This window comes from Salmo salar, chromosome ssa13, assembly GCF_905237065.1.
Source record: "Salmo salar chromosome ssa13, Ssal_v3.1, whole genome shotgun sequence".
In the NCBI taxonomy this organism is placed as follows: Eukaryota; Metazoa; Chordata; class Actinopteri; order Salmoniformes; family Salmonidae; genus Salmo; species Salmo salar.
Window position 1 is genome coordinate 27,477,704 of NC_059454.1, and position 24,925 is coordinate 27,502,628.

Genomic DNA, 24,925 nt, shown 5'->3' on the forward strand with positions numbered 1-24,925 from the left:
ATGCACTGTCAACTGTGGGACTTTATTTAGACAGGTGTGTGTCTTTCCAAATCATGTACAATCAATTGAATTTACAACAGGTGGACTCCAATCAAGTTGTAGAAACATCTCAAGGATGATCAATGGAAACAGGATGCACCTGAGCTCCATTTCAAGTCTCATAGCAAAGGGTCTGAATAGTTACGTAAATAAGGTACTTCTGTTTTTTATTATTAATACATTTGCGAAAATTTCAAAAAAACTGTTTTTGCTTTGTCATTATGGGGTATTGTTTGTGGATTGATGAGGAAATGTTTTTATTTAATCCATTTTAGATTAAGGCTGTAACATAACAAAATGTGGAAAAGGGGAAGGGGTCTGAATACTTTGCGAATGTACGGTACTGAACTTTTTACTACTTTAATAAACATATAACTGAATTTGTCCCCTAAAAGGGGGGGGGTCTATGTACAAAAAGTGCTGTAATTTCTAAACTGTTCACCTGATACGGTTGAAAATACCCTCAAATTAAAGCTGAAAATCTGGACTTTAACATAGACATTGTATCAATTTAAATCCAAAGTGCTGGAGTACCAAAACAACAAAAACATTTTAACTGTCCCAATAGTTTTGTAGCTCACTGTATCTGTAAAGCATTTTGTAATAAATGCTGATCTAAAAAGGTCTTTGTAAAATAAATTTGATTAATTAATTGTCAGGTGACACTTTCCTTCAGCACTTGTAGGTGGTTCTCAACCTTTAAAGTAACTGTCCAGTGTGTCCAGATTTCTATGAAGTATGATCTTTAATTATTTACAATGAGTGAAACAGTTTTCCTTCCAAAAAAACGGTAATTAAGTATGTTAAAAAGCAGCTTTTCTGTGTTGGAATGGTGTGGGCATAAAATATTCAATAGAGTAGACCACTGACTGGCCAGCCAATATGACACCATGTTCTATGAGGAAACAGCATTTTTTAAACGGCCTGTTTGGGATACAAATGTTGTTCTCCAATTTATGCTTTGGCCACAAATTTGAGTATAGGACGAGGCAACAAAATTATTTGGGTATGAGTTAACAGAATATGAACTGGACAGTTACCTTAAAGGTAAAAAATAGATTTTCCTATTTTATATTTCCACACCGAGGTTGGAACAACACCGTGAAATTGCGAAAAAATTATGTCCTTTTATTGTAAAAGCTGTTTGACAAGACCGGCTGAAATTTCAGCCTGTTTTAGTGGGAAGGGTCGTGCTCGAGAGCATTGAAACCGTGATGTATCATTGGTAAATTGTGACCGACTGATAATATTGAGTAGTTATTTAGGATGCAAGGTGATTTGTAGATCAGTCTGTCTGGACACTCCTTTAAAGACGGCTGCAATGTCGATTGCACCCTTTGGGCTTGTTCGAGTGGTAGCCGAAAGCAACCGACTGTAGACCAAAGTTGAGGAGTGAAGTCGGGGGAGGTGCACTCTGAAACAGCCGAGAGTCAGACACCAATGTGGTTTTCCAAAAGCACGGCTCAGTGCAACATAGCAGTGTTGCCATTGTTTATAAAAGTTTTTCTTTATGTCAAAATAAACATGTCTCCAATCCCCATATTGGTTAGAGAACGAGCCTCATATCACATTCATTTGAACATATCCACTGTATACATGAATTGCAGCCAAGTTCCTGTTTCAGTCACATCATTGGTCACGTTCAGGTGTCAAACAAAAACACCCTAATGATTGGTTGACAATAGAGCCTCCCACAATGCAGGTGTTGGCTGCAGGAGGAAGTTGAAGAGCAACTACATGTGCAGTCAAAACTTAATTACCTTTGATCACATGATTTTTGTTAAGTTCAGTCAACATGTAGACTCAAGCCGGACAATTTTTATCCCCATAATGCAACACTTTGAAAGGCGGTGACCAATGATGATCACTGACTTGACAAAATGATCCACTCAAACACACCCATTGACTTGTAGTCTTCCATGGTGACATCAGCAGGCAAAAAATGTGGTAGGCCAATAAGGGTTCCAAAACTCTATGCCAATAACAGCTCATTGCCCCCTCCCCACTCACACCGACATTCCAATCATACATAGATAAAAAACAGATGCACTGGACCATAACATCTCTCAAAAACATCCTTGCACAACAAAGCAAATTGTAGCCCTTCAATTCCCACAACAAAAAAGTAAATGTGTTACAGAAAGTAATTTATTACACAATGTAACCAAGGCTAGTTTACAAATACAGTTCCAGTCATGTATGTGTATACATATGAATATACCCACGTCTTATATTTACAGATTTGCATAAACATGTTTTCCTGTTTATTCATTTCAACACTTACTTTACGGTTTCACATCCAAAAACTAAAATGATTTGTACATAAGAGATTTAAAGGAGTTCAGCCCTGTGTGTTCCAAACAAAGAAACGGCAGCCAGCCCAGAGTCCAGGCAGACAGAGCACTTGACTGGCAGTCCAGAGGCCAGCCCTTCTCACGACCGCCCCAACAACAGCATTTGGCAGGTGAAATTTAAATACTGATAAATGTTTACCATGACTTAAAAATAAGACGAGTAAAAACCAAACATCAACAAAAAAATGATACGTTCTGCGATCATCTCCCAAAGCAAGGACACGAGCTCCAACGGTCGGTCGGCAAGTGCGAGGGGGGTCGGTGAGATGTAAACAGGTGCTTATCCAACCCCCTTTGTCCATCCACACACTTGCCAGAGCCCCTGGTACAGGGACTGAGTCCTGTCATGCAGTCTACAGAAGGAGACATTTATTGCTCTTCTTTCCTCGCCGGGCCTGTAGTGCCGCCCTGGTGGCCATCTCAAACACCTCCCGCACGCCATCCTTCGTCTTGGCTGAGCACTCCATATAGCCAAACGCTCCAATCCGGTTGGCCATGTCACGGGCCTCCTCTGGCTTCACTGGCTCCTACAGAGAGTTAAGAGACACTGTCAGGACATCCAAAAAGCCCTGACCATATCATGCGGAAAGAGTGACAGATACAGTTGGTGTAGTTTAGGGTGAGTTTTCCCGAAAGCTTTGTAGCCAACGTGGCCTTTTCTCTCATCGCAGTTTGTTTATAATCCCACGAGTTTGTACAGGGAGGAAAATATTTGCCTGTCCTTTCGACGTACCTGTTTCATCTTGGCCAGCTCCCGGCGTGTGTGTTCATCGTTGCGCAGGTCCTTCTTATTGCCTACGAGGATGATGGGAACGTTGGGACAGAAGTGTTTGACCTCTGGAGTCCACTTCTCTGGAATGTTCTCTGTACGGAATCAAAGGGTCAAGGGTCAGACAAGCACCCACCAACACTCAGTACATTTGGGAAGATATGGGGTAGTGTGTAGTGTACCGGAGGGAGGAGGTGTAGAAGAGCTATTGCTGTCCTATGCGTATTGGATGTGTGAGTGAGTACTTCACTAGTCAGAATGGGCTGAACAACCCACCTATAAAAGGAAACCTTGTGCGGATGACAGTAAGAGAGTGAGTGTGTAAGCTCACCCAAGCTGTCTGGGCTGTCAATGGAGAAGCACATGAGGATGACGTCAGTGTCGGGGTAGGAGAGGGGGCGAAGCCTGTCGTAGTCCTCTTGGCCAGCTGTATCCCACAGAGCCAGCTCCACCTAGTACAGAGTAGACAACAACTAATGTTAACCCTCATACAGATATGCTTGAAGTGGCAAGTGTATGTCAGCTGTTCTAGTGACTGGGTTTATCCGCAAACCTCTGGCAACAGAAATAAACCATAGACAACCATGTAAACACATTGATTCAGTAAAATGTACATTGTACAGTTAATGACATCTGCCTACCACAGACTTTCATGAACACACAGGAAATGTTTAGAAAATCAGGATAATTGGATATTACTTTTAGGTGTAGGCCAACTTCAATGAGGAATGAAAAGAGGACAATGTCAGAAAAACAAACTCCCAGCAAATCAGGAAAAATCACATCTCTGATAAGAGTCACTCTTTGAAAATGGATAACTGGACATTTCTTGAAGACATTCATCGGTGTGACACACTAAAGGGTTATAGAAAGCTACTTGCCCTTCTCGGTTGTGAGTTAAATGGGGAAAGCAAATTAGAGCAAGACACTTCTACAAGTATGACATGAAGTAAGTGGAATTCATTCAGCCAATCAAATCTAGATGTCCCAGATTTCTAGTCGAGCCAAATTGAGGCCAGGACACCTGGGTTTATAGCTCACACGGGCCGCTATATAATGAAGTGCCATAGGGTCTTACAATACAACTTTAGAATACATATTCCTTACATCATTCAGAAGCATATGTTGCACCTAATATGTTTCTATACCTGGTTAACTGAATTATATATATATATATATATATATATATATATATATATATATATTATAGATAAATATAGCCCAATCTCAACGAGCCGATACCATGATAGGCAAGACCAGCACTATTAAACACAGTGAAGCAACCTTGAAAACCAGCTAGCAATTAAGGCTATGTAATTCACCTAACCTTGTTAACACCCTCAACTGAGAAATAAAAAAAAAATGTTGTTGTTGAGTCTGTATTCATTACCTGTTTGCTGTCCACCTCAATATCTGCCACATAGTTCTCAAAGACAGTGGGTACGTAGACCTCAGGGAACTGGTCTTTACTGAAGACGATCAACAGACAGGTCTTCCCACAAGCACCATCTCCCACGATCACCAGCTTCTTACGAATCGCTGCCATGCCTGAGAAGAGAGAAGTAAAGTGCATGAAGAAACACAAGCAAAACAACAGCCTTATATTAAACAGGTTTTTATAACTGCTGTGGTCTCAAATTAGATCAGTGTAGTGGATTGATGACTGGACACTTAACACCATTGTGGAGATTCGCAAAGCTAAGTCACACTTGTATCCTTGAATGATTTCTCCCAGTGGGGCTTATTGGGGAAACACACTTGCCTTCAACACCAGAGGTTAAAGGGATAATTTACTTTGAACTTTAACCAGATGGTTAAAGTCTGTATGTGTCCTATCCATCCATGTCTTAGAAGACAACAACCAATGTTAACCAGGCTCTATCAAAACAGGCATGATCCAGAACAAACTGCAGGTATGGTATATGTTCGACACACAACGCCGGTAATCTCCACTAATAACGGTTGAGTAAGTTTCCTCAGGTAAATGTGTGTGCAAGGAAATTGACAGCAAAGAGGGAAAGAGAATCAGCCCATCCATTCAGTGATCGTATTGCTGCTCACGTTAAACTAGTTGCTGAATGTTAGGATCACAAGTCAGGACCAACAATGAATGGTGCATTCAAGATGGAAAACAATCCCCATGTATTTTTAGACTGAGGGACATGTGTGACCAACCGCACCAACTCTGATGTACAGTGCCCAACTCTTATGTTTAGACTACTTCCAGAATAGGTCTTGACAACATTTAGCTAGTATTGCCATGTATAACCATGATACATTTGACTGGTTATTTGACTACCAGCGCTCTGATCCTGTGGACATCATGTGATTGTAGAAGTGAAGTATGTGTCAAAGCTGTATCCTAGTAATCATTGATGTGATATCCCCATTAGTCAAACGCCACATAAGATGGGTTCTCTGAAGCAGTCACATACAGGACATTAGACACTCATGCACGGCAAGCATCTTTTAGTTTCTTGGCTGACATTACATTAATTACTACTATAATACTGCTTAGGATAGACAGGCATTAAAGCTACTGTAAGTAACTACGTGCATTTTTGCCCATAGGGTGGGTCATTCAAATGTTTAGGTAAGATGGCGTCAAAGCATCAACAGATGGCTGTTGTCCGCAGTATAAGGGCGGCCCCAATCCCAACAAACTCACTTCGCTAGCTCTCTACCAGAAAAACAGTGTCGGGTCCCCCTGAAGTTAAATTAAAATGGTCAACCCTAGAACGCAACTTGTCTAGCTAGTTAACCAACGTTACCTAAAATAAAGAGACTGATACTTGTAATCTATGGCCGGGCCGAGCTAAGCCACCCAATCAGATTCAAACTAAGTTTGTTTTGTTATAATTAAGTTAGGTAGCGAGAAAAGTACTGTATAACCTTTATTTACAGGATTGCACGTTAAAGTAAAAAACAAACAAAAAAACAGTAACTTCACTACTAGGACGCTAGGGTAACGTTAGCTACTTGACAAAACACAGTTAGCTAACGTAGCAAGCTAGCCAACTGGTCAGAATTATGGGGGCGCGTTGATGGTGGCTAACCGATAACGCTAGTTGTTGGCTAACTTGCTCAAGATAACAGCAACAAACTAACACGCCGGTTTGTTCCAAATACTGACTTGTTTCTGCAGACGTTAACTACCTAAGAAAGTTACCTGGTGGGGATACGGTAGCTAGCTAGCTTAGCTAGTTACATGGACGTGTTCTGGCAATTTCTTTTGAAGGATAAAAACAATGGATCTCCTTTTCCAACGGTTACTGCTGCTAACTAGCCAGTAGCTTGAGTCAGTGCGGACGCGGTATAACGTTACCACTATTGAGGCGTCCTCTCGGGCTCGTTTAGAAATGCGAGACCGACGACGATAATGTACGGCCGAACCACTTTCTAACATTTTATCCTACCTTTACACTCCACCAATGTTGTCATATTTCGATAAAAGTTTTTCAAAAGTAGTTGTACCTGTTGTTTAGATGGCTTGCAGTCGTTTTCCCAGAGCTCTCTTGCTTCGCTGATAACCCTCGTTTCGATACAATGTTGAATTACTTTGCGTGTGCACGCTAGGGGGAGGGGTGGCGGGGACGAGCGTGAGCCACGCCTGCGCGTGCACGTCAGTCGGTTTCGACGAGCATCCAAACCGTTTTGATGTTGTTTTTCAATAATAGTTGCATTCAAAAACTTTTTCCAAACAAAATAAATGTTAGAAAGGACCCAAGGAGTGGAAAGGTTATGCTTCCTTCCTTCGCATTGGGTCATTCTACGAAAATGGTGGCTTTGCTGTCCCAGCCATAACCACCAGGAACAGTGGTGGTTATAACAGTTAAAAGTGTCAGATAATGACAAAGTATATTGTTAATAAAACATATGTAAGACAGTTAAATTGCAAACCATGTTTTGTATATATTTTAGAGTCAATGTTTAGTGACATATTTTGATTTAAAAAAAGTGTTTTTTCTCCCACTTTAAATGTCATATGCAAAAGAAAGTATAAGTTTTATGTTGTGGCCTACATTAAAAAATATATATTAAATATCAACTCATTATTCAAAATAATTTGTGAATAGCTGTCCCTCAATTCCATGTCACTGGTATTACCACTGAGGCTGAGGGGTGTTACCCTTTATAAAAAGCACCACTTTGAAAAGATTCAACAATTTGGCAACTTTTTCCTGGGTCAAAGGTTAATTGGAGCCAGGGCTGTTTTGAAAAGCACTCTGTTTGGCAAGTTCTTCCTGGGTCAAAGGTTCATTGGAGCCAGGGCTGTTTTGAAAAGCACTTTAGCAATTTGATGTGAGGCCTTAAGATGTGTCACTAGTGTTACACAGTTTATAGTAAGGGAAAGGACATTGTATTAAAATAATTGATCAAATCACATGATTAAGTGATTTATTTTGAATTTAAGAAGTGTGGTTTGAGCGACTGTGGCCTCCATTTTAGCTATGCCATCTTGTCTACAGATTTGTTACTGGTGTTATTGTTCCTAGTTTTAAGTGTTACTGGTCTCTGGCATTACACAACTTTACACACAACTGTGTAAATTACTAATCACATTAAAAAATATATATAATTTAAAATATTAACCTTTGTCATTCATTATATATGCAAATGTAAGTCCAATTACATTCTGGAAAGCCTGAATCGTCATCTAAAATATAGGTAACACCCGTTTAAAAAAGTCTGGATAAGCATTTTTTAAATGCAATATAAAATACAGTACACTCATGCTGATTTACGTTAATTGTTATCTGTGTCTTGGTAAAAACATTTTTTAAAGTAGGCTGATAATTGTTTGAATTTAACTACCCTTATATAGCCTTGGTTTCTCAAACGATTGCGTCGCCTGGTTCACCAACTACTTCTCTGACAGAGTTCAGTGTGTCAAATCGGAGGGCCTACTGTCTGGACCTCTGGCAGTCTCTATGGGGGTACCACAGGGTTCAATTCTTGGGCCAACTCTTTTCTCTGTATACATAAATGATGTCGCTCTTGCTGCTGGTGAATCTCTGATCCACCTCTACGCAGACGACACCATTCTGTACACTTCTGGCCCTTCTTTGGACACTGTGTTAACAACCCTCCAGACGAGCTTCAATGCCATTCAACTCTCCTTCCGTGGTCTCCAACTGCTCCTAAACACAAGTAAAACTAAATGCATGCTCTTCAACTGATCGCTGCCTGCACCTGCCCGCCTGTCCAGCATCACTTCTCTGGACGGTTCTAACTTAGAATTTGTGGACAACTACAAATACCTATGTGTCTGGTTAGACTGTAAACTCTCCTTCCAGACTCACATCAATCATCTCCAATCCAAAGTGAAATCTCGAATTGGCTTCCTATTTCGCAACAAAGCATCCTTCACTCATGCTGCCAAACATACCCTCGTAAAACTGACCATCCTACCAATCCTCGACTTCGGCGATGTCATTTACAAAATAGCTTCCAATACCCTACTCAACAAGCTGGATGCAGTCTATCACAGTGCCATCCGTTTTGTCACCAAAGCCCCATATACTACCCACCACTGCGACCTGTACGCTCTCGTTGGCTGGCCTTCGCTTCATAATCGTCGCCAAACACATTGGCTCCAGGTCATCTACAAGACCCTGCTAGGTAAAGTCCCCCCTTATCTCCGCTCACTGGTCACCATAGTAGCACCCACCTGTAGCACGCGCTCCAGCAGGTATATCTCTCTGGTCACCCCTAAAGCCAACTCCTCCTTTGGTCGTCTCTCCTTCCAGTTCTCTGCTGCCAATGACTGGAACGAACTACAAAAATCTCTGAAACTGTAAACACTTATCTCCCTCACTAGCTTTAAGCACCAGCTGTCAGAGCAGCTCACAGATCACTGCACCTGTACATAGCCCATCTATAATTTAGCCCAAACTACTACCTCTTCCCCTGCTGTATTTATTTATTTTATTTATTTTTGCTCCTTTGCACCATATTATTTATATTTTATCTCTGAACTTTCTTCAAACTACAAATCTACCATTCCAGTGTTTTTCTTGCTATACTTTATTTACTTTGCCACCATGGCATTTTTTTGCCTTTACCTCCCTTATCTCACATCATTTGCTCACATTGTATATAGTCTTATTTTTTATTATTATTATTTTTTTTATATATATTTTTTTCCTACTGCATCATTGATTGTATGTTGTTTTACTCCATGTGTAACTCTGTGTTTTTGTATGTTGTCGAACTGCTTTGCTTTATCTTGGCCAGGTCGCAATTGTAAATGAGAACTTGTTCTCAACTTGCCTACCTGGTTAAATAAAGGTGAAATAAAAAAAAAAATAATCACAAATATAAATCAAGCTAGATAAATTATTAATATTTCTATTAGGCATTCCAATCTAAGTCACAGTCACCTAAATAAGGCAACGTGGAGTACCCGTGGGAAAAGGTTGTCAGTTCAAAGCCCAAAATGACATACAATGAAACAGCTGTAGAGTATCACATACTGTGCTAACTGCTCCATCTAGTGGCAGCCTACAGAAATATCAGCTGACATGTGCTCTACTAGTACTACCTACCCAGTTTTGCAAAAAGACAATTTATTGTTACATGTCATACAATCATATTTTATTTCATATAGAGATAAACAAATAGATCAGAAACTAAAGAGGAATCTGCAATGGCCACAGTAGAAAGAAACACACCAATAGTGGAAATCCGGGAAAACTGTCCTGTGCACGGACAATGTGAAAACCAAGCCTTGACGTCACCACCAACAAATTAAACAGAACTGCATCAGTATTGCCATCATTCACCACACCTAAACATTTCCACTCAATCCCCACAAACAGGTACTGCCACTAGCATTAACAAACCTCGTAAATACACTATGTGTGTTAGATTAAGAGTGCAGTTCTTATCTTAACCAACATTGAAAGAGGGAGACAGATTAATAAGGGGAAGAAAGAGAAACCAGAAAGGCTGCATTAAGGCAGCGTTTAGACAGGCATCCAAATTCTGATATTTTTCCACTAATTGGTATTTTGACCAATCACATCAGATCTTTTGACATCAGAGCTTTTTCAGAGCTGACCTGATTGGTCCAAAGACCAATTAGTGAAAAATAAGTTTAGAATTGGGCTGCCTGTCTAAAGCTGCGTTTTGACCAACCAGATCAGCTCTGAAAAATATCTGTGATTAGTTAAAAGACCAATTAGTTAAAAAAATAAAAAAGTGAATAGGGCTGCCTGTGGGAACGTAGCCAAAGAAACAAGAGATTGACAAAATGTTCCTTAGGGAGAAGAAGGCCTGTCAAGAGTGCATCAGTGACTATTGCTGCCATTGTCAAAAGCTGCTGAACTTTATCAGGGTAAACAAGTGAGAAATGACAGGAGGCCACCATGTGAACAATCTAGTGCTCTCCCTCTCCCAGTTACACACTCATTCACCTAAATCCAAACACACACAAAACTTTCTGTCCAGAACAAAATATTCTGACAGAACTCAAATCAACAGTATGAACAAAGAGGAAGACACACCCACATCCCCTTTATTCTATTATGGCTATGGTTCCCCGTCTAGTAATCCAACTCTGACTCAGAGTAGTTGATATTCTGAAAATCACCTCAAGAATTCAGAGCAAAAGTAAACCCCTCAAAACAGGTACAGGAAACGCATCATCATCCACAGAGCAACTTGTCAAATTATCAGGTTTCCCACAAATTTAGGAAACATTTGAAAACAGAAGATCTAACAGTGGTAAAACAGCTGTGGGGTAAACCGAGACTCATTTCAGTCTTTCAGTGATGGAGACAAGAGAAAAGACGTAGATGACCTTGAAAATTAAACACCCATCAGGACAAAAGGATGACCTAGAAAACCGCTGAGAATCTCTGTCCGTCTGCTGAAAGCTTACTCTGGGACAATAGTAACACACAGCAACAGATGGGGAGTTTGCCAAGAGTCTCTGCTCCAGTCTAAGTGTCTCAGTCACAAAATCTGGGAGCCAGACAAGCAGCAGGTGTGGAGCAGCTGTCTTTTGGGGCAAAAGAGCTTTACGAAACACTTTGTGCACCCATTCAATACTTTATTCAGGAGAGACGTGAAGTGGTAGGTAGGGAGAGTCCAACCAATATGTTTATACATTGCATTAACGTTTCAATGGACATATGCGGGTGGGCCCGGGGGAGCGATGGGTCCGTGTTGGTATCTGTGTACAACTTCGGGGAGTCAGACTGTAAAACTGATAGGCCTGACAATGTTGACAATGTGTCATAAACTGCTAGGGCTATTGTGTGCGTGTGTAGTCACTGTAGTGTATGCTAGTCAAAACTAAGCACGACTGAGTGTGTATCAGTGTGTCTGTTATGAGCGGGAGGGGGCGTCTTCAAAGCTGATGATGCTGGACTCCTGTCCTGTGGTGTTCTGGGAGCCGCTAGACCCCCCTGCTGGCGACGTTCTCTCCTGTCCCAAGAGCAGGGGAGTGTCGGTCCGAACTTCATCCTCATTGTCGTCCTCTTCGTCGTCCATGCTTGGCCAGGTCGACTGGTCCTCCACCTTCTTCAATCGCTCGTTTAGGGCCTTCAGCGCCAACTGCCTGTAAGACGATCAGAATTTTATTTAACTAGGCAAGTTAGTTAAGAACAAATTCTTATTTACAATGATGGCCTACCAAAAGGCAAAAGACCTCATGCGGGGACGGGGGCTGGAATTTCAAGTAAAATCAATAATAATAACATAAATATAAGACAAAACACACATCTAGACAAGAGACACAACACAACACTACATAAAGAGAGACCTAAAGACAACAACATAGCAAGGCAGCAACACAACATGGTAGCAGCACAAAACATGGTACAAACATTATTGGGCATATGGAGAATAAGAGCACCTCCTCCCAGCTGCCCACTGCTCTGAGGCTAGAAAACACTGTTACCACCGATAAATCCACTATAATTGAGAATTTCAATAAGCATTTCTCTACGGCTGGCCATGCTTTCCACCTGGCTACCCCTACCCCAGTCAACTGCCCGGCACCCTCCACAGCAACCTGCCAAAGCCCCCACCATTTCTCCTTCACCCAAATCCAGATAGCTGATGTTCTTAAAGAGCTGCAAATCTGGACCCCTACAAATCAGCCGGGCTAGACAATCTGGACCCTCTCTTTCTAAAATTATCTGCCGAAATTGTTGCAACCCCTATTACTAGCCTGTTCAACCTGTCTTTCGTATCGTCTGAGATTCCCAAAGATTGGAAAGCAGCCGCGGTCATCCCCCTCTTCAAAGGGGGAGACACTCTAGACCCAAACTGCTACAGACCTAGATCTATCCTACCCTGTCTTTCTAAGGTCTTCGAAAGCCAAGTCAACAAACAGATTACCGACCATTTCAAATCCCACCGTACCTTCTCCGCTATGCAATCTGGTTTCCGAGCTGGTCATGGGTGCACCTCAGCCACGCTCAAGGTCCTAAACGACATTATAACCGCCATCGATAAGAGATGGCAGCCATATTCATCGACCTGTCCAAGGCTTTCGACTCTGTCAATCATCACATTCTTATTGGCAGACTCGACAGCCTTGGTTTCTCAAATGATTGCCTCGCCTGGTTTACCAACTACGTCTCTGATAGAGTTCAGTGTGTCAAATCGGAGATCCTGTTGTCCGGACCTCTGGCAGTCTCTATGGGGGTGCCACAGGGTTCAATTCTCGGGCCGACCCTCTTCTCTGTATACATCAATGATGTTGCTCTTGCTGCTGATGATTCTCTGATCCACCTCTACGCAGACGACACCATTCTGTATACTTCTGGCCCCTCTTTGGACACTGTGTTAACTAACCTCCAGACGAGCATCAATGCCACACAACTCTACTTCCGTGGCCTCCAACTGCTCTTAAATGCAAGTAAAACTAAATGCATGTTATTCAACCGATCACTGCCCGCACCTGCTCGCCCGTCCAGCATCACTACTCTGGACGGCTCTGACTTAGAATACGTGGACAACTACAAATACCTAGGTGTCTGGTTAGACTGTAAACTCTCCTTCCAAACTCACATTAAGCATCTTCAATTCAAAATTAAATCTAGAATCGGCTTCCTATATCGCAACAAAGCATCCTTCACTCATGCTGCCAAACATACCCTCGTAAAACTGACCATCCTACCGATCCTCGACTTCAGTGATGTCATCTATAAAATAGCCTCAAACACTCTACTCAACAAATTGGATGCAGTCTACTTGCATATTCATCTTCTGCACATCTACCATTCCAGTGTTTAATTGCTATATTGTAATTACTTCCCCACCATGGCCTATTTATTGCCTTAACTCCCTTATCTTAACTCATTTGCACTCTCTGTATATAGACTTTTTGTTTTCTTTTGTTCTACTGTATTATTGACTATGTTTTGTTTATTCCATGTGCAACTCTGTGTTGTTGTATGTGTCGAATTGCTATGCATTATCTTGGCCAGGTCGCAGTTGCAAATGAGAAGTTGTTCTCAACTAGCCTACCTGGTTAAATAAAGGTGAAATAAAAAATAAATAAAAACAGACAACAGCACAAAGGGCAAGAAGGTAGAGACAAGAATACATCATTCAAAGCAGCCACAACTGTCAGTAAGAGTGTCCATGATTGAGTCTTTGAATGAAGAGATTGAGAGAATGAGTGAGTTATAAAATAAACAGCGTCTGCCCATTCCCAAGCAAGGGCAAGGCTGAGCAAATGTTTAGTTACTATACAATAATGTAATGCAATATATTGTAACTAAATATCTTGGGAGTCCCTTTCAAAACAGCCACTGATCCTCTCCAGGTGATGATACAGTACGTAGGCTTAACTACCGTCTATGTAAACAAGGACATCAGTGTGACAGCTTGCAAGTGTGTCAACCAGAAAATGAAGCATGAGGTAAACAAATCTTGGTAAATGAATGCCTGTGTGTTTGTGTTTATTTGGGCCTCTAGAGCACTCACCTCCTCCTCTCTGCGTCCTGGGGGTCCGTCCCTGGCAGACTGATGGTGATGGAGGAAGGTGCCCCCACGTCGTAGCGCTTTACCATCTTCCTACAAACCTTGATCTTCACCAGGGCTGCGTGCACCAGGCCAGCCAGCAGTCCCACCACCGGCTGTACCACTTCAGGGAAGAAGGAGGCAAAGGCAAAATGGTCTGACATGTCGCCACGGCCCCGGCTGTGCCTCTGGTAGAAGCGCAGGTAGACCCAGCCTGCCAGGGCGCCAAAGCTGTAGGCCGCCAGTGGGGCGGCACTCTCCAGCAGGCCTGAGAGGCAGAGCAGGGAAAAGCAGAGGAGGACCAGCGCCGGGGCAGCTTTGAGCCTCACCTGGGGAACCCGCAGCACTGTCGTATCCCCCATTGTCTGCTTAAGGGCCACCAACACCCCCCCGAGGAAGGCTGGTGTCCCGTGGACGCGCACCGCAAATAGGTAGTCCAGGTCGAAGGTGACGACATACGTGAGCAAGTAGGAGAGGCCAGACAGGAGGCCTGCAGAGATGTTGACCACAGTGAAAAAGATGAGCAGCTCCAAGGCGCCCCACAGAGGCTCCAACAGCCGGCCACAGGCCATAACAGTACCCACGTTGGCTGCCACTCCCCACACATGCTGCTCCACCACGGCATGGGTCACCAGGGTCCAGATCCAGAAGTTAGGGGGGAAGAGGTAGCCAGGTGTCACGCCCAGGGCATATGGAGTGTCAACTGCCCATGAGAGCAGGTACAGAAGGAGCACTATGGCACTTATGGACTTCACCACAACGCTCGTATTGGCTAATGCGCCAAAGAAGTGCTGTCGTGCAACTGGCAGATAGCGATTCATTGTGTGGTCTGTTAGTCTTGAGCAAGGGCCGATGAGTAAGATTGTCTGACCCGCAGCTGCTCACGTGCTGGCCTTTTATTTTAAAATTAGCAGTGCCAAGAATAACAAACTAAATCAGCAGAACCAGACAACATCCACTCTCTACAGTGAAGATTCATCCGGGAAATAATCTGATTTATCAATGCTAATTAATGGTTTAAATGAACCTTTTATGGTCTCACTGTTCAAAACACTTGATGGAGCAACTTTCCTACCTTGCTATGGACTTTGCTGAAGTTACCTTGTTTCTGATTAGATAAGAATAGTTGAGCTAACGTTAACGTAGCTAACGTTAGATAACTTACTAGCAACCTGCCAATTACTCTCAATTGACATTGAACGGTGCCATACTCGAAGTTTACATACAATTTAACTTCCCAATTAGTAAATAGCTACTTGACTTTAGAAATCATACCAAAAATTCCCAGATCTTCAACCAGCCAACGCTAGCTAGCTAATAAACGTCATCAGCTTGCTGGCTAGCAAGCACTGTGTGGAATAAGTAGTTAGCTAGGCTAACTAGCTAAGGAAGAAGTCAGACTGTTACGATGTTTTAAATCCACCATTAGAGTTCATGAACGGATCAATCTCCATTTGATAAATGGGTTTGAGTTGTATAACTACAAAAACGAAAACTACAAAAATAAACAGTACCAGCTCATTTTTTTCTCGCCTCGTCACACAGACTAAATTAGTCCACCAGCTAGCTAACGTTAAATGATTTCCTGCGTTAGCTAGCTAGCAACAGGCCGTCAAAACAATGTTGTCCAGGCGAACAATTAGAGATTCACGCGAAATTAATTAAGTCACTACGGTTTCAGAATGTCAGAAGTATCTTGGGTTACTTCAACGTTATTCCGATATAAAGCAACAGATTTATTCGGGAATATTTGTTGTCTTGTGAGGCACTCCCAGCATTTCACACTGAGCAACAACGCTTGCGCTGCCAGTGCCACCGTCACCAACACACACGAAGCGTCAAGTCACGCCAGTTTGGTGCACTAGTTGATCATGGGAAACATTGTTTTTTTGTTGTTGCTAGATCCTTGAGTTCCATGTGGTAGGGCAGCCTATGGGTCATGGAGAACTTTTAAAAATGTATTCAAACTGACATGTATTCAAAATGTTCTCTCTCCTCAAGCATCGATTCAAGAGACATAAAAATACTTGGATAACCACATACACATTCATTTTATTCAGTAATTAATTTCCATAATAAAAAAAGATAATCACAGAAGAATTCACATTTCTCAATACTTAAAAAAAGACAAAACCATGACATCAGAATGCTACAAGAATCAAACATCACAGAAGGAGCACTGACAAAATCTGATCTGAAATCAACAGTGACGTAAAATACTTTAAAGTACTACTCAATTAGTTTTTTGGCGTATCTGTACTTTACTATTTATATTTTTGACTACTTTTACTTCACTACATTCCTAAAGAATGTATTGTACTTTTTATTCCATACATTTTCCCTGACAACCAAAAGTACTTATTTAATTTTGAACTCTTAGCAGTACAGGAAAACGGTGAAATTCACACACTTATCAAGAGAACACGCCGTCATCCCTACTGCCTCTGGTCTGGCGGACTCACTAAACACAAATGCATCATTTGTAAATAATGTGTGCCCCTGGCTATCTCAACAATTTTTTTTTTTTTATATATATATAATTTTTTTGTAATACTTTTACTTTTAATACTTAAGTATATTTTAGCAATTACATTTACTTTTAATACTTAAGTAGATTTAAAAACAAATACCTTCAGACTTTTACTCAAGTAGTATTTTACTGGGTGACTAACTTTTACTTGAGTAACTTTCTATTAAGGAATCTATACTTTTACTCAAGTATAACCATTGGGTACTTTTTCCACCACTGGAAATCAGTACGGGGGGAACAAAAAATGTATGAAATGTATGCATTCACTACTGTAAGTCGCTCTGGATAAGAGCGTCTGCTAAATGACTAAAATGTAAATGTAAACTAAGATAACGTTAATAGCTCACTGGCAGAAAATGCAAAGTGGGTATATGTTGGCTACCACAGAAGCCCAAGTGAGTGACCTTTGACTAGCTAAGAACAATGGTGCGTATGCAAGTAAGCATTTTGTTGGACGAAGTATACTATGCGTGTCCCGTACATACGACTAATAAAACTTGAAACAAACTGGAAACTGTCCTCTGTGAAGACATCCATACAAATATACACACCCTTAAACAACACAATCATGTGAAAAATAAACACAATTAAAATGACCTTGTCCACTTACGGTGCTGAAAACACGAGACTAAAAGACCATTCTATCAAGACCCAGATGAGACATGCAAGGATCTGGGATGCCTCAGTGGAATTGTGCTTATGGAGAACAAGAGTGCTAGCCACACGCTGGAACACAACTGTACTGCTCTGATGTGTGTTTCAAATGTCATTGTCATCATTTTTGCATATTGATCAAATTCTCTCAGAATAACAGTTCTGCTTCTACAGAATCAAAGACAAACCACTGGTACAGTGAGGTTAAATCATGAGTGTGCGATGATGGCGAGGGGGAGAATTTGACTGAACCAAATACATGTGAATGCTTGACTTATGTAAAGGCCAAGGGCAGGCAACTCAAATGCTGAAAGCCTTCAATAAACATTTAAACATGAATATCCAAGCTATGTAAGAAGACCCAAACTCAGCCAAAGAAGGGCAGCGTAACATAGATATTCCCAGATCTCTGCCTGCATCTACCATTCCCAAGGCATTAAAACATTACAGTATAGATCAGAGGACATCACAGAGCTACAACACCAAAGAGCGGTAAACAAGTCAAGTGGCATCCAGTCCACTATGGCCAAGTTTCATGGAATAAGCAGACATCATGGAATTCCTTTTACATGTTAAGATACTGTATGTTGGGTCCATTTCAATTCTTATTTATTTTTCAAATAAGTATTATCATAATGAGAAGATAAAAGCACTTGTTTCTAAATACAATTTAACAGACTCTGCTTGCATAGCTAATGATGAAATCTAAGGCAACTGTCCAGTGAAAATCTCACTTTTAAAAGTTAATATTCTGTTAACTTAAACAGCGGCCAAAAAAAACACACCTAAAACACCACCTCAAGCTTGTATCTCAAACAAACATTTCCTCACAGAGGATGAGCTGGCCAATCAGCAATCTACTTGCCCACACCATGTGACCGGTATACGCCCACACCATTCCAACATAGAAAAGCTGATTTTAACATACTTAATTTTTTTTGGAAGGATAATTTAAGTAATATGGTAGTTAATTATAAGTCATTTCTATGCAATATGAATTAACTATATAGGTCATACATGGGGGTGGCAGGTAGCCTAGTGGTTAGAGCGTTGGACTAGTAACTGAAAGGTTGCAAAATCGAATCCCCGAGCTGACAAAGTAAAAATCTGTCGTTCTGCCCCTGAACAAGGCAGTTAACCCACTGTTCCTAGGCCGACATTGAAAATAAGAATTTGTTCTTAACTGACTTGCCTAGTTAAATAAAGGTTAAACAAAAATATGTAATAGAAATCTGGAAACACTGGACAGTTCCTTTAAGATATGATTGGTAAAGTCTATGTACATCATTTCAGTTTCGTAGTCAAAACATGCAATCATCGGCTTGCAGACAGCTCATGTCACCAAAGCTAATATAAACACTAAAAGCATGCAATAGACAACTATGAATTCATTCTAAATACAGAACAGTAAACCAGTCTCTGTGTAACGATATCAGTTTTGTTTGAACCTGTTTGTTGCTATGGATTGTCGTCTAGGACAGGAGATTGATTTGAGCTATACTCAATTTTGCCCTCTTCATCTGATTTTAGGTAATGTCATCTGATGGACATGTCTCTAGACTATATGCTCAGTTTCAGACAGTGTCTATTCCCCCCCAACCTTGAAAAGGACATCCGTTTAGTGAAAAAGTTACTTATGTTTAACTAGTGCTTGAGAATCTGTGTCATTAATTAGAGTAACTGTTATCAAAGTACATGAAATTGAAATGCCATTCAAAACATGATTTTATTTTATTTAGAAACTACATTTTATTTATATAAAAAGACATTGTTACATGTCCATTCACTAACTAGGTACAGGCTCTTCCAGCCATTCTCCTCAAGACAGCAGCTTGACTTTAATAAATGGAATTAAGAGAGTCAGTTGGTCGCCGACTGAATTGATTTATAAATAAATACTTAAATTCATGTAGAAATCTATGGGAAAAAAAACAGTTGGTTCAACAACCGAAGACGAATGAATACTGAGGGAACTACCTTTCATTTGCAATTAGGATAGATAGATTCACATGAACATCTGGATGATATGAGCATAAATAAAAACAAAACAAAAGCACTGGATTACATTTTCTATCGGCTAATGAGTGGTTCGACCACCTTGCCTGGTTGGTCCTGAAATTCACACAGTTATGGGTCAGACGTCTATTAATATCGCATTTCTCAAGTCACGTAACAAGAATCGACGTGTTCTAGCAAATGAACATAAAAATTTCCCTTACAAAAACAGAACAAAAAAAGGAATGAATACATATGCACTGTCATATATAAAAGTGGTATATAAAAAAATTAAATAACAGGTCAATTAATACCTTAAGTATGGTATAAAAAGATGAACAAGTCTGATGATGTAAGGGTCTCATAATAAACACAATAACTGGAGTTTAAAGCTCTTGCTGAAGAAACTCAAGGCTAGGGACTTGGTGGAGGTGGTGGGCTGGGCTTCCCTCTTCCCAAAGTGTTGGGTAGTTGCCGCGTTCACATACTAGTCGAAAAGTCAGACATTTCCCGACTTGCTAATTGCTTGTAGTTATACACATGCCGCGTTCAACCAGTTAGAAAGTTGGACATTTTTGAGCTTCCTAGTTCCGACTAGCACGTGAACGCGGCATGAGACAGTAGGCGGCCTACGCATTTAATGAGGGGGGCAATAACACAGTCAGCAGTAACAGAAATGAAAAGTTCTGTTGTTTATTAAACAGAACCAGGTCACAGACCTGACTCCCCCCCTCTCTAAATCAATGTACCGGTACTTTGAATACTTAACCTTTGTTACACAGTGAAGTGTTAAGCCAGCATCATCTTTACAATGAGCTCACTAAGTCTATAATGACAAACTGTGACCAAATTAGGGAAAGAAACCCTCTTCTATAGGCCAATAGCAGTTGACGGTGACATTTGGTCACGCCAGAGAATGATCCTCTCTGGAGAGTGCTTTAAGTTGTACTTTTTTTGGCACAGCTATTTTTGACTTCTCTCAAATGATTTTGGTTTGACAATGATCTCTTGAACCCTGTTTATTTTTCCTTTGAAATCACATATGCCAAAGATGAGAAAAAGGAACTGAAAACGAGTGTTCATGCTATCCACAAGGCAGAGCGAGTCAGTATGACAGAAGTTCTCTACTCTAGAACCCTTGGGTACACGATGCAGAAACAGATAGAGAAGTAGACAGGTGACCCACCTGACCACCAGAGGGTTCATGGGTTATATTTGCATCACTTAGCAAAGCTACAGTAAGACTATGGGTGAGATCCAGGTCCTAGGACTGCCCGTCTCGCTGTTTCTCTACTCCCACTAGGTAACATTCAGAGAGACAGAGGCAAGGCATTTTCAATTCAGTTCCCTTCGGACAGTTGGAGCTTAGCAAGATCACAGTTTTCACATCGTCGCCTGTAGACGATGTGTACATTTGAAAAATGTAGATGACATATCACAAATCGAAATCAGATCTTCCCAAGTGTGATGCCTGTCCCCAAGGTCTGCGTTAAAGTCGTAAATAAGCGTACATTCTTTGAGTTGAAGGTTTTTGACTTCGTTTTTCACCCAACAAAGAGCCTAACTGATTCTTTGAATTGAGTCTCAAGTAGACCATTTTCAGAAAAACGAAACGCAGTAAATTCAAGGGCAAATCAAATCGATTTTGAAAACAGTTGTGACATGTTTAGAGTACGACTACTATATAAAATAATATTCAGTAGCATATAATGACAATCAAGAACAATATCATGTAACTGATATTTTGCGCCATACAATAATTACTACCAACTACGTATATAAAATTGACATATTAACTCTAGTCTATTGTCAGTTAGTTATTAACCTAGTCTGTCATCAACTGTTGGGAACATTTTTTTTAATAGAAGACAAAGAAGTGATTTGCAGGTCCAAACCCAGCAGTCGCTTGCTTCAATGATTTGCAAAAGCCAGTACAGGACAACATTTTGGAAGCCCCAAGTTCATTTTTCTTAATCATATAAGTTCAGATTTGTCTTTTTAATTTTTTTTTAAATAAGATATTCAGCATAAGGATTTGGTGCTTTGTCCAGTCTGTTATATTCCAACACAGATTTCCGTTTTCTGAAAGGTGTGCATGTTGCATTTGGGATGGGGAATAGGTCTAGTGGAGGAGGTGGGCTTGGTTGTCCCTTCCCTTTCTCTTCAGCACTCCTAGCCCCAGCAACTCCACTAGTTGTCCCCTACAACCCACATGCCTCTTTCCTACGATGGAGGCTCTCATTGTCCCATCACCTCAATGACATCATCATCATCTTCATCGTAGTTGTTGCTGTCTGAGCTGCTTCCACCGGCGTTCTCTGCCGAGCCGTGGGCATCAGAGCGACCCAGCCCTGCCCCCATCAGGCCGGAGGAGGAGGGGAAGGGCGAGAAGAAGCTGGAGCCAGCGGGGCCTGGGGTGGCGGCCGGTAGCTCCCCGGGGAGAAGCAAGTTAGGATACATGCACAGGGACTGGCCGTAGGACATGGGGAAACCTGGGGGCAGCATGCCAGCCATACCAGCACCCAGCATGAAGGGAGCTAGGGAGGCCGAATCAGGGGCAGCCGAGGAGGTGATGGTGGAAGAGGATCTAGGTAGGGTGCCGCCCCCCAAGCCGAAGGGGTCGGGAGTCATGGGGAACATGAGACAGTGGTCACCCTGCTGGCTGTGGGACTGGAAGTAGGGCAAGCCGGCCCCCATGAATATGGGGTGCCCCATGGAGCCCAGTATGGCTGGGTTGAGGCCCATGGGTGGGAGGTCATAGCCCGCCGCAAAGGGAAACGCCTGGGGGGGCAACTGGGCCGAGGTGCGCTTGCTGGGGGCCGGATGCTTTTTGTTGGCTCGTTCGATGTTGGACGGGGTGGAGGCCTTGCGCTTGGTGCCCATCAGGTCCAGGGCAGCAATGGCATCTGTGCTGGGCTTGGCCGGGGTGGAGGCATCGCTCCAGGGCTTGGCATGGATAGTCATGCTGCTGCCATTGTTGCTCTCTGCCGGTGCCTTCTCCTGTGGAACCACTGCACCTGCAGACGAAGCCTTGGAGCCCTGCTGATGCTGGGCCTTGGTTTTGGTTGCAGCCTCGTACCTCTGGAGTTCACTCAGGATTTCGGGGCTGTCGGGGGAGAGCAGGCGAGTCACACAGCCGTTGGCGGAGGCCTCCTCCGATACCTTCTGGGTGTCTGAGGTAGGGAAGGTAAGATAGACGGGTCAGATACTTCTCTAGACTAAACAAAACCATCAGCACTGGATAAAAACAGATCCATATGGACCAAATGACTAGAAACTATACTGACTAAAGGTTGAGTTGGGATTGCTACCTTTGGGTGCAGCAGCTGAGTTCTCTTCCCGTGCCTTGGACTTGCTTGCAGTGCGGATGGCAAATATCCTCCCATCACAAGTCCTGATGTAGGTCCCTTTCGTTCCTCTGATGACGTGGATGCTCTCTCCTGCACTGATCCTGGCCTTAACATCAGTTGAACTGTTGGTTTCAGGTATCACGATATCTGTGGTGGTGACGATCTTCTGGACGAATACGCCCGCCTTTTGCAGGTAGTTGACGGGAAAGCCCGAGCTGGAGTCGGAGTCTGCTGTGGGGGCAGAGCTGTGAGACGCCTGGCGAGGCATCATGGGAATTGGAGTCGACTTAACTGGGCGGACACTGGCCACTGGCTTCTCATCTTGTCGGGGGGGTGGGCGCCTGAAGGGGGGTAAGGGAGAGGAAAGATGACAGGGTGGGGTATTGGCAGTCCAAATTGAGAGCGGAGAGTTAAAGATTTTATCAACAGTTTAAACTTTGGAATTCAAAACTTGGTATCTCTCTCTAGTTCTTCCTGGAACCATGCCAGGAGTGCTACCTTCTCCTGGACCTGTTGTTCTAGGTTTCTTCCTTTTAGGGAGTTTTCCTAGACACTTTGCTTCTGCATTGTTTGCTAATCTGGGTATCTGTAAAAAGGGCTTTACAAAATACATTTGATTGACTGTATGCAACAGTAGTATTGTTACTGAGAAAACATGTACTTCTCTGGGGACCATCTCACCAGTTGCGCTGGCTGAAGGCAGGGATATTTGTGAGGCTCTGGTCGCTGGCGGGGTAATAGTGGGCATAAGAGGGGCGCGTGTAGGGCACCGACGCACGCTTCTCATCCTCGTAGCTCTTCTTCGCGGCCTTCTTCTCGGCTATGGTAAGTTTCATCTCCCGTCGCTCAATCAGGAGAGACTCGTGGTGAAAGGGTTGCTGGAGAGACAGACATGGAGAGTAGATTAAGTGTAATTGCTCTCTAAGTATAATATGCTGTCAAGTAGGTTATAATTCTGGATAGAACTGTTAATAAAGTAGAATTTTAATGAGAGTGAGTTCAATGTGGAAACGATGGGTTGAGACAGTGTCTGTCCATGATTCAGCGAGGTAGGTGTATGTATCATGTGGTATCAACTTATGAGTAAACACTATAGATGTGTGTATATAGATATGCATATCTAGTTTGGCTCTAACCTTGGTGACCAGGTTTGGGTAGAGTGTATAATACAGTACGGTGTGCATATAGATACAGTTGAAGTCGGAAGTTTACATACACTTAGGTTGGAGTCATTAAAACTCGTTTTTCTGCCAAACTATAGTTTTGGCAAGTCGGTTAGGACATCTACTTTGTGCATGACACAAGTAATTTTTCCAACAATTGTTTACAGACAGATTATTTCACTTATAATTCACTGTATCACAATTCCAGTGGGTCAGAACTTTACATACACTAAGTTGACTGTGCCTTTAAACAGCTTGGTAAATTCCAGAAAATGATGTCATGGCTTTAGATGATTCTGATAGGCTAATTGACATCATTTGAGTCAATTGGAGGTGTACCTGTGCATATACACTGCTCAAAAAAATAAAGGGAACACTTAAACAACACAATGTAACTCCATGTCAATCACACTTCTGTGAAATCAAACTGTCCACTTAGGAAGCAACACTGATTGACAATAAATTTCACATGCTGTTGTGCAAATGGAATAGACAACAGGTGGAAATTATAGGCAATTAGCAAGACACCCCCAATAAAGGAGTGGTGACCACAGACCACTTCTCAGTTCCTATGCTTCCTGGCTGATGTATTGGTCACTTTTGAATGCTGGCGGTGCTTTCACTCTAGTGGTAGCATGAGACGGAGTCTACAACCCACACAAGTAGCTCAGGTAGTGCAGCTCATCCAGGATGGCACATCAATGCAAGCTGTGGCAAGAAGGTTTGCTGTGTCTGTCAGCGTAGTGTCCAGAGCATGGAGGCGCTACCAGGAGACAGGCCAGTACATCAGGAGACGTAGAGGAGGCTGTAGGAGGGCAACAACCCAGCAGCAGGACCGCTACCTCCGCCTTTGTGCAAGGAGGAGCAGGAGGAGCACTGCCAGAGCCCTGCAAAATGACCTCCAGCAGGCCACAAATGTGCATGTGTCTGCTCAAACGGTCAGAAACAGACTCCATGAGGGTGGTATGAGGGCCCGACGTCCACAGGTGGGGGTTGTGCTTACAGCCCAACACCGTGCAGGACGTTTGGCATTTGCCAGAAAACACCAAGATTGGAAAATTCGCCACTGGCGCCCTGTGCTCTTCACA

The 24,925-nt window shown here is 42.3% G+C and overlaps 3 protein-coding genes across 5 annotated transcripts in view; all 3 read right to left on the bottom strand.

Annotated features, from left to right (window-relative positions):
* Positions 1–2,169: 2,169 nt before the first annotated feature.
* On the bottom strand, positions 2,170–6,903 carry LOC106566794 (rho-related GTP-binding protein RhoA-B). The gene is made up of 5 exons (XM_014135189.2): positions 6,637–6,903; positions 4,553–4,710; positions 3,494–3,614; positions 3,127–3,257; positions 2,170–2,920 (listed from the first exon to the last, which is right to left on the bottom strand). The coding sequence occupies exons 2-5, from the start codon at positions 4,706–4,708 to the stop codon at positions 2,747–2,749; spliced, it is 582 nt and encodes a 193-aa protein (XP_013990664.1). The 5' UTR covers positions 4,709–4,710; positions 6,637–6,903; the 3' UTR covers positions 2,170–2,746.
* Positions 6,904–11,204: 4,301 nt separating this feature from the next.
* On the bottom strand, positions 11,205–15,805 carry LOC100196297 (transmembrane protein 115). Its single transcript, NM_001141326.2, has 3 exons — positions 15,777–15,805; positions 14,768–15,708; positions 11,205–11,357 (listed from the first exon to the last, which is right to left on the bottom strand). Exons 2-3 carry the CDS (start codon positions 14,964–14,966, stop codon positions 11,290–11,292), a joined length of 267 nt encoding a protein of 88 aa, NP_001134798.1. The 5' UTR covers positions 14,967–15,708; positions 15,777–15,805; the 3' UTR covers positions 11,205–11,289.
* Positions 15,806–16,177: 372 nt separating this feature from the next.
* The window catches only part of LOC106566793 (helicase ARIP4), a 112,452-nt gene continuing 103,704 nt past the window's right edge, over positions 16,178–24,925 (bottom strand). For all 3 annotated transcript variants that reach the window (XM_014135186.2, XM_014135187.2, XM_045693095.1), the window contains 3 exons: positions 23,356–23,552; positions 22,636–23,015; positions 16,178–22,497 (listed from right to left, as the gene is read on the bottom strand). In XM_014135186.2, the coding sequence (XP_013990661.2) occupies positions 21,563–22,497; positions 22,636–23,015; positions 23,356–23,552 (1,512 nt within the window). In that variant the 3' untranslated portion in view covers positions 16,178–21,562. The remainder of the gene's footprint in view (positions 22,498–22,635; positions 23,016–23,355; positions 23,553–24,925) is intronic.